The following is a 13,687-nucleotide window of genomic DNA, read 5'->3' on the forward strand; positions in this document are numbered from 1 at the left end:
AAATTGAAATAATACCAAACTTTTTCTCAGACCACAAGGCCTTGAAACTCGAAATCAAACTCAAAGAGAAACTTCAAAAACTTGGAAACTCATGGAGACTAAACAGTACACTTTTAAGCAATGAATGGGTCAATAATGAGATAAGAGAAGAAATAAAAAAATTTCTGGAAACAAATGAAAATGAACAGACAACTGTCCAAAACCTATGGGACACAGCAAAGGCGGTCCTGAGAGGGAAGTTCATAGCAATACAGGCTTACCTTAAAAAGATAGAAACATTTCAAATAAAAGACCTAACACTACAACTTGAAGAACTGGAGAAACAACAACAAATAAATCCCAGAGCAAGTAGAAGGAAGGAAATAGTCAAGATTAGAGCAGAACTGAATGACAGAGACAAAAAGAACAATTCAGAGGATCAACCAATCCAGAGGCTGGTTCTTTGAAAATATTCATAAAGTGGACAAACCTTTGAGCAGACTCATCAAGAAAAAAAGGGAGAGGACCCAAATTAATAATATCAGAAATGAAAGAGGAGAAATAACAACTGATACCACAGAAATACAAATGATCATCAGAAACTATTATGAACAATTATATGCCAAGAAATTTGAAAATCTGGATGACATGGACAAATTTTTAGAAAAGTATAATCTTCCAACACTGAAGGAGGAAGAAACAGAAAGCTTGAACAGACCAATAAAGGTTGGGGAAATTGAAGCAGTAATCAAGAAACTCCCAGCACAGAAAAGTCCAGGGCCAGACGGTTTCCCAGGAGAATTTTACAAAACATTTAAGGAAGAGCTAACCCCTGTCCTTCTCAGACTATTCCAAAAAATCCAAGAGGAGGGAAGACTCCCAGACTCCTTCTATGAGGCCAGCATCACCCTGATCCCAAAACCAGATAAAGACCCTACAAAGAAAGAAAACTACAGGCCAATTTCGCTGATGAACATAGATGCTAAAATCCTCAACAAAATATTGGCAAACCGCATCCAGCAATACATTCAAAAGATTATCCATCACGATCAAGTGGGATTCATCCCAGGGATGCAGGGATGGTTCAATATACGCAAATCAGTAAACGTGATACACCACATAAATCAAAGAAAAGACAAAAACCACATGATCATCTCGATAGATGCAGAAAAAGCATTTGACAAGGTACAGCACCCATTTATGATCAAAACACTCAACGAAATGGGAATCAATGGGGCATTCCTCAACGTAAGAAAGGCCATATATGAAAAACCTACAGCCAATATCATACTCAACGGGCAGAAACTGAAAGCTTTCCCACTAAGATCGGGAACACGACAAGGATGTCCGCTCTCACCGCTTCTTTTCAACATCGTATTGGAAGTCCTAGCCACAGCGGTCAGACAAGAGAAAGAGATAAAAGGCATCCAAATAGGAAAGGAGGAAGTAAAACTATCATTGTTTGCAGATGACATGATAGTGTACATAGAGAACCCTGTAGACTCTACCAAAAAACTCCTCAACCTAATAAGTGAATTTGGCAAAACAGCAGGATACAAAGTCAACATTCAGAAATCAAAGGCGTTTTTGTACACCAGCAATGCAATAGAAGAAGAAGAAATCAGGAAAAATATACCATTCGATATAGCACGAAAAAAGATAAAGTACCTAGGGATAAATTTAACCAAAGACACAAAAGACCTGTATGCAGAAAACTATACAACATTGAAAAAAGAAATTAAGGAAGACACAAATAAATGGAAGCATATACCGTGCACATGGATTGGAAGAATTAATATCCTCAAAATGTCCATACTACCCAAAGCAATTTATAGATTCAACGCAATCCCTATTAAGATACCAATGACGTATTTCACAGAAATAGAACAGACATTTCAAAAATTTATATGGAACCATAAACGACCTCGAATAGCTGCAGCAATTTTGAGAAAGAAACACAAAGTAGGAGGGATCACAATACCGGACATCAAACTCTACTACAAAGCCACTATACTCAAAACAATCTGGTACTGGCACAAGAACAGACCCATAGACCAGTGGAACAGAATAGGAAGCCCAGAAATAAGCTCAGGTCTCTATGGACATCTAATATTTGACAAAGGGGGCAGAAGCATAAAATGGAGTAATAACAGCCTCTTCAACAAATGGTGTTGGGAGAGCTGGATGGCTACATGCAAAAAATTGAAATTGGACCATCAGCTGACACCATACACAAAAATAAACTCAAGATGGATAAAAGACTTAAATATAAGTCGCAACACCATCAAAGTCCTAGAGGAGAACATTGGCAGGAAACTCTCAGATATCCCACGCAGCCATTTTTTCACTGATATGTCTCCTAAAGCAAGGGACATAAAGGAAAGAATAAACAAGTGGGACCTCATCAAAATAAGAAGCTTCTGCACGGCGAAAGAAAACATCAGCAAAATGAAAAGGGAGCCAACCATTTGGGAAAATATATTTGCTAATGATACATCAGATAGAGGTTTGATCTCCAAGATATACAAAGAACTCACTCGACTTGACTCCAAGAAGACAAACAGTCCAATCAAAAAATGGGCAAAGGACCTGGGCAGATGCTTTTCTAAGGAGGAGATACAGAGGGCCCAGAGGCGTTTGAAAGGATGCTCTGCATCACTAGCCATTAGAGAAATGCAGATCAAAACCACCATGAGGTACCACCTCACACCGGTCAGAATGGCCATCATAAACAGATCCACAAACAACAGGTGCTGGCGAGGCTGTGGAGAAAAGGGAACTCTAGTCCTCTGTTGGTGGGAATGCAGACTGGTGCAGCCACTATGGAAAGCAGTGTGGAATTTCCTCGAAAAGCTGAAAATGGAACTGCCTTTTGATCCAGCGATTCCCCTGCTAGGACTATACCCTGAGAACACCAAAACGCCAATACAAAAGAACCTATGCACCCCAGTGTTCATAGCAGCACAATTTACAATAGCCAAGTGTTGGAAGCAACCTAAATGCCCATCAGTAGATGATTGGATCAAAAAATTATGGTACATATACACTATGGAATACTACGCAGCAGAAAGAAAAAAGAACTACTAAACTTCGCGACAGCATGGATGGAACTGGAGAGCATCATGCTAAGCGAAATAAGCCAGGGGGCGAAAGACAAATACCATATGATCTCACCTATAAGCGGAACCTAACCAACAATGCAAAGAAGCAAAGCAAATATGACCAGCAACACTGAAAGGAAAAGAAATCAACAGAGACAAGAGGGAAGGGGGGGGGCAGGGAAAGGGAAGGGAAGGGGAAAGTCAAGGAACATATAGCAAGGACTCATGGACAAAACCAAAGGGGAAGAGCTGAGGGAGGGAAGGTGGGAGGGGGCAAGGGAAAGAGGGGGGGGGGAAGGCAGAGACAAATGTATTTAAAAAGTAAATAAATTAATTAAAAATAAAAAAAAATAAAAGAACTATTAAAAAAAAAAGTTCAAAATAAGAAACCCCAAAACAAAACAAAAATAAATTTAAAAAGGATATGATTGTGTTGTAGTGCTTCATGTTTCCTTCAATAATCAAGATTTATGAAATGAATGAAAACCATTAGCCAATGGACCTAGAAATATATTAGGTCATGAAAGAACACAGATATCCAAAAAATGATTTTATTTATCTTTATTTTCCACTGTAATTAAAATAGCTTAGAAATGCATTTATGATTCAAAATTTTTACTTTTTGATTTTCTTCCAGCCAAGAGAGAGTACCAAGAACCAGATATATCCTCCCATCTGAAACAACCAAATAACTGGACGGGATTTATGAAATGATGATGTTCAGGACACAAAACATCAGGTAATGAAGAGCAGTGATCCCTGAGGGGTGGGAAGCACACGGCCCTACTCCTGCCCTATACAGAATTTACGGACCATGGTGCCAACAAAACAAAGGTGGGGCCTGGTACAAAATCTGAGTTGAAGAGATGGAGTGCAGTGTCCCAGGAGTCTAAGGCACTTCGAGTGTGCAGGGTAGACTATTGTCAAAGAAAGTGTTGCACAGAAAGAGAGGTCTGCAGAGGAGCCCCTCATATATTCAGAGCAGTGCTGATCAGGATATTAATTTAAGGGAACTACCCAAAACCTAAAAAAGAACCAGAGGAGTGCAATTAAAGTGATAGTACCCAGCTCACACAGGTCGTGGAAAACCTAATAATCCATGGGGCATTGTCTAGAGTAGAGTTCTCAGAAAGCTCTTGCCTCATGGTAAGAAATAATTAGTCCTATACCAAATACTGCTCTGGTCTCACCTAACAATTTTTTTTCTTTCTTTTGTTCAATTGCATTTTATATTCAGTGTGATTTTGTATCAGTTTCAGGTGTACAGCAGAGCAGTTAGACAATCATATACTTTACAAAGCATCCCTTGATATCCCCAGTACCCACCTGGCACCATACGTACTTATTACAATATTATTGACTATATTTCCTATGTTGTACTTCAGATCCTCATGCCTATTTTATTGCTACCAATTTGTACTTCTTAATCCCTTCACCTTTGTCACCCAGTCCCCTAACCCTCTTCCCCTCCTTGAATCTATGAGTATGTTTCTGTTGTTTGTTCATTTATATTGTTCTTTAAGCTCTACGTATCAGTGAAATCAATAAAATCATATAGTATTTGTTTTTCTCCAATGACTTATATCACTTAGTGTAATACCCTCTAGGTCCATCCAGGCTGTCATGAGTGGTAAGATTTCATTTTTTTTCTGGACAAGTAATATTCCATTGTATATATGTACCACAGCTTCTTTATCCAGTCATATATTGATGGGCACTAATGTTGCTTCCATGTCTTGGCTATTGTAAATAGCTCTGCAATGAACACAGGGGTGCATATACTCTTTCAGATTAGTGTTTTGGATTTCTTGGAATATATACCCAGAAGTATATTCACTGAATCACCTAACAAATCTTAAAGGCAAGATCAACAATGATAAACTCTTCCCACGTAACTTAACATCCCCCAAAAGCTAAAGAATATTTACAGAAAAGTATTTAGCACCTATCAAGGTAAAATTCACAATGTCTGACATCCAGTCAGACTACCAGACATGCACAGAAACAGGAATATAATGACTTGTAATGAGGAGAAAAAAATGCAATCAAAACTAACCAGGAACTGACAAAGATGTTAGCATTAGCAAGCAATGACATTAAAACAATTATTATAATTTGATTTCATATGTTCAAAACATTAACTAGAGACATGGAAGTATTTTTTAAAGACTCAGATTGAGTTTACAGAGATGAAAAGCTGAGATGAAAAATACACTAAATAGTATTGAAGGCAGATTAGATATTTCAAAACATATTAGTGAATGTGAAGGCAGAATAAAAACTATTCAAAATGAAACACAAATACAAAAAAATTAAACATTTTGAAGCCTTAATGAGCTGTGTAACACCTTTAAGGGTCCTTATATGAGGAGGATCCCCCCAAAAACCAGAATAATCTTCTGGTTGGTGGGCCCTTTGTAGTACAGGCTTCCTCTGCTAGGTGAGTGTTACAGGAACCCATCTGTATCAGTGTTCCAGCTGGAATTATTGTGAGAGACTGAGTTCAGCTACAGTGATTTTTTTTTTTTGCAGACTCTTAACAATGTATTTGCCCATTTCATGATGGGTGATTTACAAGTGCACCTGACCACACCATTCTGAGTGTTCCGCAGTTTTTGACGAAAAATGGCATGACCCATGCCCCACCCTCTCTAATCACCTGATCTCACCCAAGTGACTATTTTTTTCTTTCCCTGGATGAAAAAAGTTCTCAAAGGGAATGATTTGCCAATATGGAAGAGGTAAAACAAAAAATGGCAGAAGCACTAAAAAGCATCAAAATAAACAAATTTAAAAACTGTTTTGAGCAGTGGAAAAAATGTCTGTCTAGATAGGTGTATTGCATGCAATGGAGAGTACTTTGAAGGTGACTAACATTTAAACATGTAAGAATAAGTAGAGATTTTTTATAAATATATTTTTTAAAGATTTTATTTATTTATTTTAGGGAGGGGAAGGGAGGAGAAAGACAGGGAGAGACACATCAATGTGAAGTTGCCTCTCGCATGCCCCCGATTGGGGACCTAGCCTACAACCCAGGCATGTGTCCTAGACTGGGAATTGAACCAGCGACCCTTTGGTTTGCAGGCTGGCACTCAGTCCACTGAGTCACACCAGTGAGGGCTAAATCCCTTTTTTTTTTTTTTTTTTTTTTTTTTTGTGGGGGCGTGCAGGAGTCCTTCCTTGTATATGTGTAATTGTAGTCTTCAAAGAAAAGGAGGGGGAGCAAAAACATTTAAAAAACACTAGCCAGAAAATCCTTACATTTTATCAAAACTATAAACCCACAGATCCAAGGAATTCCATGAACTCCAAGTGCATGAAAAAAGGAAGAAAACTACAAAAATACATCACAGTCAAATTGCTCAAAGCTAGTGATACAAAGAAAATCTCAAAAGCAATGAAAAAAATGTCACATTACATATAGAAGACTAAATCTAAGAGTGTCAGCAAATTTATCCTTGGAAACAATGGAAACAAAGGCAGCAGAACAGCATCCTTAAAGTTTCAAAAGGAAACACCAGAATACTAACTATATATTCAGAGAAAATGTCTTTCAAAAAATAAAGGTGATACTTTTTCAGAAGTTCAAAAGGTGAAAGAAATTCATGTTTAGCAAATTCACTCTACAATCTATATTAAATGAAGTCCTTCAGGCAAAATAAAATTGATACCAGATGGAAACATGGATCTACAAAAAGGAACAAAAAAGCACCAGAAATAATAACTACTTTGCACACCAACTATGCAAACCCACTCTGATTTCTCAGTTGAAATGAGAAGAGATGATTACAGTGAAGTTCTCTAGGGTCTGACCCATTGTGAATAAAGCTTTATTCATTTGAACATTCTTGAACATCTGCTTTGAACATTTTTGTAAATCTCTTTTTGTGAATTTAATATGTAAATGGGGAGGCTATGGAAAACTTCTCATGTGCAGTGAGCAGTAAAATGCTTTGCTCTGAATTTACACTGACCACTTGCTTCCTGGTAACAAAAGACTAACTCACATCTTGAATCCCATTTTGAACCCACAATTCTGGGAATGGGCTGCAATGGACTAAAAGTGGTCAAATTAAAAAGAAAAGCAATTCCTTTCTCTAAGATTGCAACATCAAACATGGAGCTAGCACTCTGCTTTTTGTTGTTTCTCTTTATGAAACCCCTCTCTTTGCTTATATTGAGGGACACATTCCCTTCAGTATTCTCCCTGTTGCAACATCCTGAATAAAGGATTCACTCACTTACAAAAACAAAACAAAACAAAGTAAAGCAAAATATATACCTTTTCTAATGTGAAAAATGATGTAATAAAATAACTATGTGCATTTATAATGTCTGCCTGTATATCATCCTATTAATTCTAAAAAATGAACGATGTAGTTAAGATGGTGGCTTCCCCTAATTTCTTCACCACCTTATGCAAATTTATCAAGAATGGACTTTCTGTAATGAATAGTCCACTGGATGCAACCTGCTCTCCAGTTTAAGTACCACTGTCTTTAAATTCTGTGGGCACCAATCTTTCCTGGATCTCCTTTGTTTTAACTCTGAAAAGTACAACAGGATCAAACTCCTCTTCCACAGTTCATGTTAATGATTGTTTAGTATTCTTCATGCTTCCATCTTTTAACCACTGTTCACACATCTACACTCTTCTTTGGCAATATTAACCACTCCTTTTGTTTTAGGTAGCACCCACAACTTGGTGACTCACAAATATGTGAATCCTCAATGCTTCAGATAAACCTATACAACAACCTTCTGTAGATCTTAAAAAGGATATTTCACAGGTGTTTTATATTATATTAACACATCCAAGATAGGAGTAACCATATTCCTCTCCAAAGCTTGTCTCTTTTCCTCTTCTTGTGGTTTAAGATAATGTGTAGTACAGGTACTACCCAAAACCCCCATGTTGGAAAATTCTCAGTCATTCATGGCTACTTCGCAAATTCCCAACACAGATAATGTTCTGCTGGTTTTTACAACTAAACATAATTTAAAAATCATCCACTTTTCTTTAAATCGCTTCCCTATATTTTCCCTTTAACATCTTTTATGGTGTCCTATATGGTTTTCCAGCTAATTTTACACCCTTGTCTTCCATTCAACAACCTGAGTGATGTGGCATGTCTTCCCCTGAGGAAAACCTTTCAATGTCTTCCCATTGCCCAAAATCCTTAGGTCCCTTAACCTCATCTCACACTAGTCTTTGATTTATTTTTGGGAACCAAATTCCAGGTAAATTTGGTTTACCTGGCCAGTCATGTGTTATATAACTTCGATATCTTTGTTCACTATTAACTCTGCTGAAATGTTAATACTAGCCCTTTCTCTGATTTGCAATGTCTTTCTTCAGTTTAGGTTTCACCACACACAGTCAGCTTTTCTTAACTCTTCTGCATCATCATTTTGGTTAGGTATGCTCATGGAACTGTGTGCATGTCTCTGTTAATTCCATTATCGCAGCATGTGGTGTATGTGTTTAGATGCATGTGTATTTCCATCATTTTGAGGTAAACAATAATTTTTAAATCTTCATGCAGAGCAACATACCTGACAAAGAGTAGTGGCTCAATAAGTATTTATTGAACTGTTGTCAATGACAAGAAATGATTTTCCTAATAGTACTCAGTAAATAGTTATTAAATTGATGTCTTTGTCAATAAAGGATTATCCTGAAGGAAACATTAATATAACTATTTTCTTAAATAACTTACTATATACATATTTGATTTAATAATTTTATGTTAACAAGGCAGTCATGTAGGAAGCAAAAATATGTCTAGAAGAACATAAACTTTTAAAAATAGGGATATTTGAAGTCTATATAGGTATACACATTTTAATAATAAGTTATTTTTATGAATAATGCTCTAGAGTTCAGTCTCCACAGTTCAATTTGGCTTATATATTGCCATAGATTCAATTTTCACAATTGTATTCTCTGTCATAGAAACAAAATGATTCCCAGGGTCTATGGTTTCAGTAGCTTTTGTATCTGTAGATAATCAGCTAGTCTTACTGCATTATTTTTTACCATTGTGAACAACTGTGTGCATTTTTATCATCCTGGTTAGATTTAGAAGTGCAATTTCTAAATAAAAGCCATTAGAATTGTATAGATTAGATTACAAGAAAAAGGACATTGCACCAAAAAAATGCATAATTGGAGCTTTCAGGTTTTCCATACCCTTAACAGTTCATGCCGTAGAATGCATCCAGAAATTACCAGTGGGGAAAAAAATGAAACTAATTAAGTAATATACAGATATAGTTATTAAAAATCACTAAAAGTACATTATTTTCTCCACTGCAATAGTTTCATGAAAAATTGTTTCTTGCCATCATGACCATTGCTATAGTCATTACAATTTTTATTATATATTTGTAGCCAACTCTCAATTCAATCTAAGCCTTACTTCTTTTCTATATAAAAACAAGGAAAAATAACCTGTTAAAGTTCTCTGACTTTGTGATAAATTACTAAAATGACATTGCCTCAAAGAGACATATTTTGCTAAAGTAAATAAAATTGCATCAAGTAAAATTCAAGCAGATTAATTGAGAATTGATTATTCAGCTTTCATTATTATAAGAACCTATTTTATTTGTCTTCAGGGAACAAAATATACAAGTGTGATTTTATAGAAATGGATTACATTTTCTCCAGGCAAATCATTTGATAGACTATTATTCAAACATATTACTTCATAGATGTTAGTCAGTAGAGGAAAGGGGCATTTTCTCTTTATGAAACAGCCTTTACAACTAAAGATAACCTTAATCATCTTACTTGTGTGATGATTATATCACAGAATTTCTGAATATTTAAATTCCAGTGTTTGTTGAAGTTCTGCTTTAACCCTATGCTCATGTGCAACCATCAGTCTATTGGCAGAAATGATGTTTTCTTACCTGAAATGAAGTAATTGGATATATATTAACATGAGCCTCATTCCATCGTTGTCCTTTATTCCCACTTGAAGACCACAGTGGATTCTCTATTGTTGTCTGCCCTTTCAAGCGTAGATAAACATTTAAAACACCTAAAAATAACAATCGCATTTTAATTTGTATAATTGTTTTTGCTACAAATGCGTTTCTCTTCGACCAAACACTTTTAAAAATTAATTTTTTTCAGAACATTCTAGTATCTCTTCCTCTCCTCCCCTCTTATTTTCAATCTTGCTCTTACAACCTTTGACTGCATGGTAGGGCTCCGAAGATGATAGCTTTCTAACTCCCAGAACCCGTGAATATTACTTTATATGATAAAAAGGCTTTGCAGCTGTGGTTAAATAAAGGCTCTTGGATGGGGAGATTATAGATCATCTGGGTGCATCCTAAATGTAATCACATATAACATTTTAGGGTGGAGGACAAGAAAAATGTGATGCCGGAGAAAAGGTCACGTGAAAGAAAGACGCTCTGCAGCTCTGTTTGAACATGGAGGAAGGATCCACAAGCCGAACACAAGCAGCCTCTAGAAGCCAGAAAAAGCAAGGAAAGAGATGAGGCTTTCAGAAGAAACCAGCCCTACTAAAGCCTTGATTTTAGCCCCATTATACTCATTTCCTCATTATAGATTTCTGTCCTCTGAAAATGTAAGGTAACAAATCTTTGGGTTTTCTTTAAGACACAGAGTTTGTAATAACCTATTTGTTTCAATACTAATAGGAAACTACTATAGCCCATGATCACATTCTGACTTGACTGACTTGTCTAAAGTCTGACTATCATCCTGTTGTCTTATATTATCAGTTAGCACCTGTTTTGAAGTTTACTTCATCTAAGTCTCATTCTTCTATAAATATTTGCAATCAAAAGAAAAATAGCTTTGTCTCATGATTTGATACACCTCTTTTGACAATTTCATGTCCTCCTCATAGTAATAATAGTAATGAAAGTGCTACTAATAATAAATGTGTTGAACACTGGAGATGAAAAATTAATCCTCTCAACAATCTTATGGAGTACTTGGTATTATCCCCATTAGAGAATATTTCGCCAGAGCATAATTCAAACTACTGTGAAAGAGCCTTCTGGTTTTCTTCATGTACCAGGAACACTGATGAAGTCTCTACTCTAAATACTTAAAACTTCAGGAAGAAGAAAAATTTTACCCTGTGCAACAGCATGGGTGGACGTGGAGAGCATTATGCTAAGTGAAATAAGCCAGTCAGAGAAAGGCCGGTACCATAGGATTGCACTCATATGTGGAATCTAATGAACAAACTGAACTAACAAGCAAAACAGAGACAGGTTCACAGAGAGAGAGCAGGCTGACAGCTCTGGGGGTGGGGAGTGGAGGAACCAACAAAAAAGAAAAAGAGCTCAGGGACAGGGACAACAGTGTCGTGATTGCAGGGGCGGGGGAGAGGAGGAGGGTGGGTGGAGGAAGAAGAAGTTATGGGGGGATATATGATAATGGAAAAAACAATAAAAATGAACTATTAAAAAAATGCCATAAACTTCAATATTTTGTGATGCTCTTCTACTGGGAATCTTTGAGCACCTCATCTCTGTTCTGTTGTCAGCTCTGTAAACTGCTATCATAAGCATCAGGTTTTCTAACCTTAACAAGAAAACTGACTAGCCTTCAGGCAAAGATTCATGGGGAATCCCATACAAGCATCTAGAGTCAACCCTAGACACTGCCTCTGTTTCTATTAACCAGACTCATGGATGGTTAATGAACCATCATCATGGATAGATGAAGTAATGACTTCAGCTGCCCAGTACTCTAACCTCAGTGTCCTCAACTCAGTGGGATCTCCACATTCTGCTGGAATTTCAGGGCCTGTGCCAGGGCCAGGAAATTGTCCTCAGGCAGAGAATTGGACTCCTGTGGAGATCTCTTTTGTCCCATTTTTTCATATATCTGTTTTGCCTTGACTCTTTTTTAAGAAAATATTTTCTGAAAAACGTTACTATATTTTGCCCATTTGAAGAGTTATTTATGAAGGTAGAACTTGTCTGGAAAAAGTTAATACCGAATGGCTTCAGACACCCTCATTTTGATAACTTTTACAGATAATCATATTATTATTTAGATGTTTATATGTATTTTATACAGATATCTTCCATATTATATATATTGTTCATGTGAATATTGCACATAAATACCGAAAAGCAGAAAATATAATATAAAAATCACCATTATACTGATCAGTTAGAGGTAGCTTCTTTAATAATTTGGTATGCCTTCCTTCAGTTTCTTTTTTAATGTTGTTCTACAGCTGTACAGTTATATGGCATAGAGTAATTTATCTTTCAGATTTAAGTGGAATTTTGTCTATTCATACATAAGACCACACACATTGATATGACACAGAAATGCAGGAGTATGAATATCCCCTTTTTAAACAATGACAAAAACTGCATTCTTCACATCACAGATGACACTTACTAGCTAGGTGAACTTGACTTAGTTTCTTAATCTCTTTGTCTCAACTCCTTTATCAGGTAAGTACCATAAGCTTTTTGGGAGAATTAAAATGAGTTAAATTATGTAACAATTATATCTCATACATAATCTCTATATTTTATTATTAGCTCTCAAGATGTTAAGATAATATTTCTCTATTAATACCATAGATTATATTTATATTAGTAAATTTCTTTATTTCTTTTTTTTCTGAATACATTTGCCTTCATTTTCCCGCCATCACTTTCTCCTGCCCCGCTCACCCCCACCTCCCACCCTCAATCCTTCCCCACTTGGGCTTTGTCCATGGGTCCTTTATACATGTTTTTTTTATTTGACCCTTCTCCTTCTTTTCCCTGATACCCCCCTCCCTCCTTCCCTCTCATTACTGACATTTTGTTTTCTCTTTCGATGTTGCTGGTTATATTTTCCTTGCTTGTTTTTTGTTGTTGATTAGGTTCCACTTATAGGTGAGATCATATGGTATTTGTTTTTCACCCCGGGCTTATTTTGCTTAGCATAATGCTCTTCAGTTCCCTCCATGCTGTTGCAAAGGGTACTAGCTTTTTCCTTCTGGTGCATAGTATTCCTTTGTGTAAATGTACCATAGTTTTTTCATCCACTCATTTATTGATATTGAACTATGATTATATTACAGGAATAAATTTTACTTGATAATGGACTGCTGTTCTCTTATTATGGTTGATACAAGTTGCTAGTATTCTATTTGGAAATAATGCCTGTATATTTATAAATAACATTCTCTACTTTTCTTTTGTGTTTTATCTTTTTATGTTGCATGATCACTTTTTGCTCCTCTATCTTTTCCCCTTTAATGTAAGAAATAATCTCCAACTTGTCCTCTGCATTATTGATTTTATTTTCTACAGTGTAGATTTTGTTCTTCTGTTTCTAATGTCATCTTTATTTGGTTGTTGTATAATTTATCATGCTATCTTCTTTTCTAATTATTTTTATTTTATTGTATTTTCCATCACCATTTATACACCATTCCACCTCCACCCTTCCCCTTCCTTCCTGCAATCACCACACTATTGTCTCTGTCCATGAGTTTTTTCTCTTTTCATTTTATTTTTGATTCCCTTCTTTTCTGACCTCATCAAGTTCCCCTTTATTTTAGTCACTTATCCAGTTCCTTCTTTTCCTGAGTCCA

At 36.2% G+C, this 13,687-nt stretch overlaps 1 protein-coding gene across 1 annotated transcript in view; it reads right to left on the reverse strand.

Annotated features, from left to right (window-relative positions):
• The window catches only part of MDGA2 (MAM domain containing glycosylphosphatidylinositol anchor 2), an 873,596-nt gene that overhangs the window by 13,106 nt on the left and 846,803 nt on the right, over nt 1-13,687 (reverse strand). The window contains exon 15 of the mRNA XM_054592473.1: nt 10,002-10,132. Coding sequence (XP_054448448.1) covers nt 10,002-10,132 — 131 coding nt within the window. The remainder of the gene's footprint in view (nt 1-10,001; nt 10,133-13,687) is intronic.

The sequence above is a fragment of the Pteronotus mesoamericanus genome, unplaced genomic scaffold (genome assembly GCF_021234165.1).
Source record: "Pteronotus mesoamericanus isolate MK-2021 breed Mesoamerican mustached bat unplaced genomic scaffold, CSHL_Meso_final contig_100, whole genome shotgun sequence".
Classification (NCBI taxonomy): domain Eukaryota; kingdom Metazoa; phylum Chordata; class Mammalia; order Chiroptera; family Mormoopidae; genus Pteronotus; species Pteronotus mesoamericanus.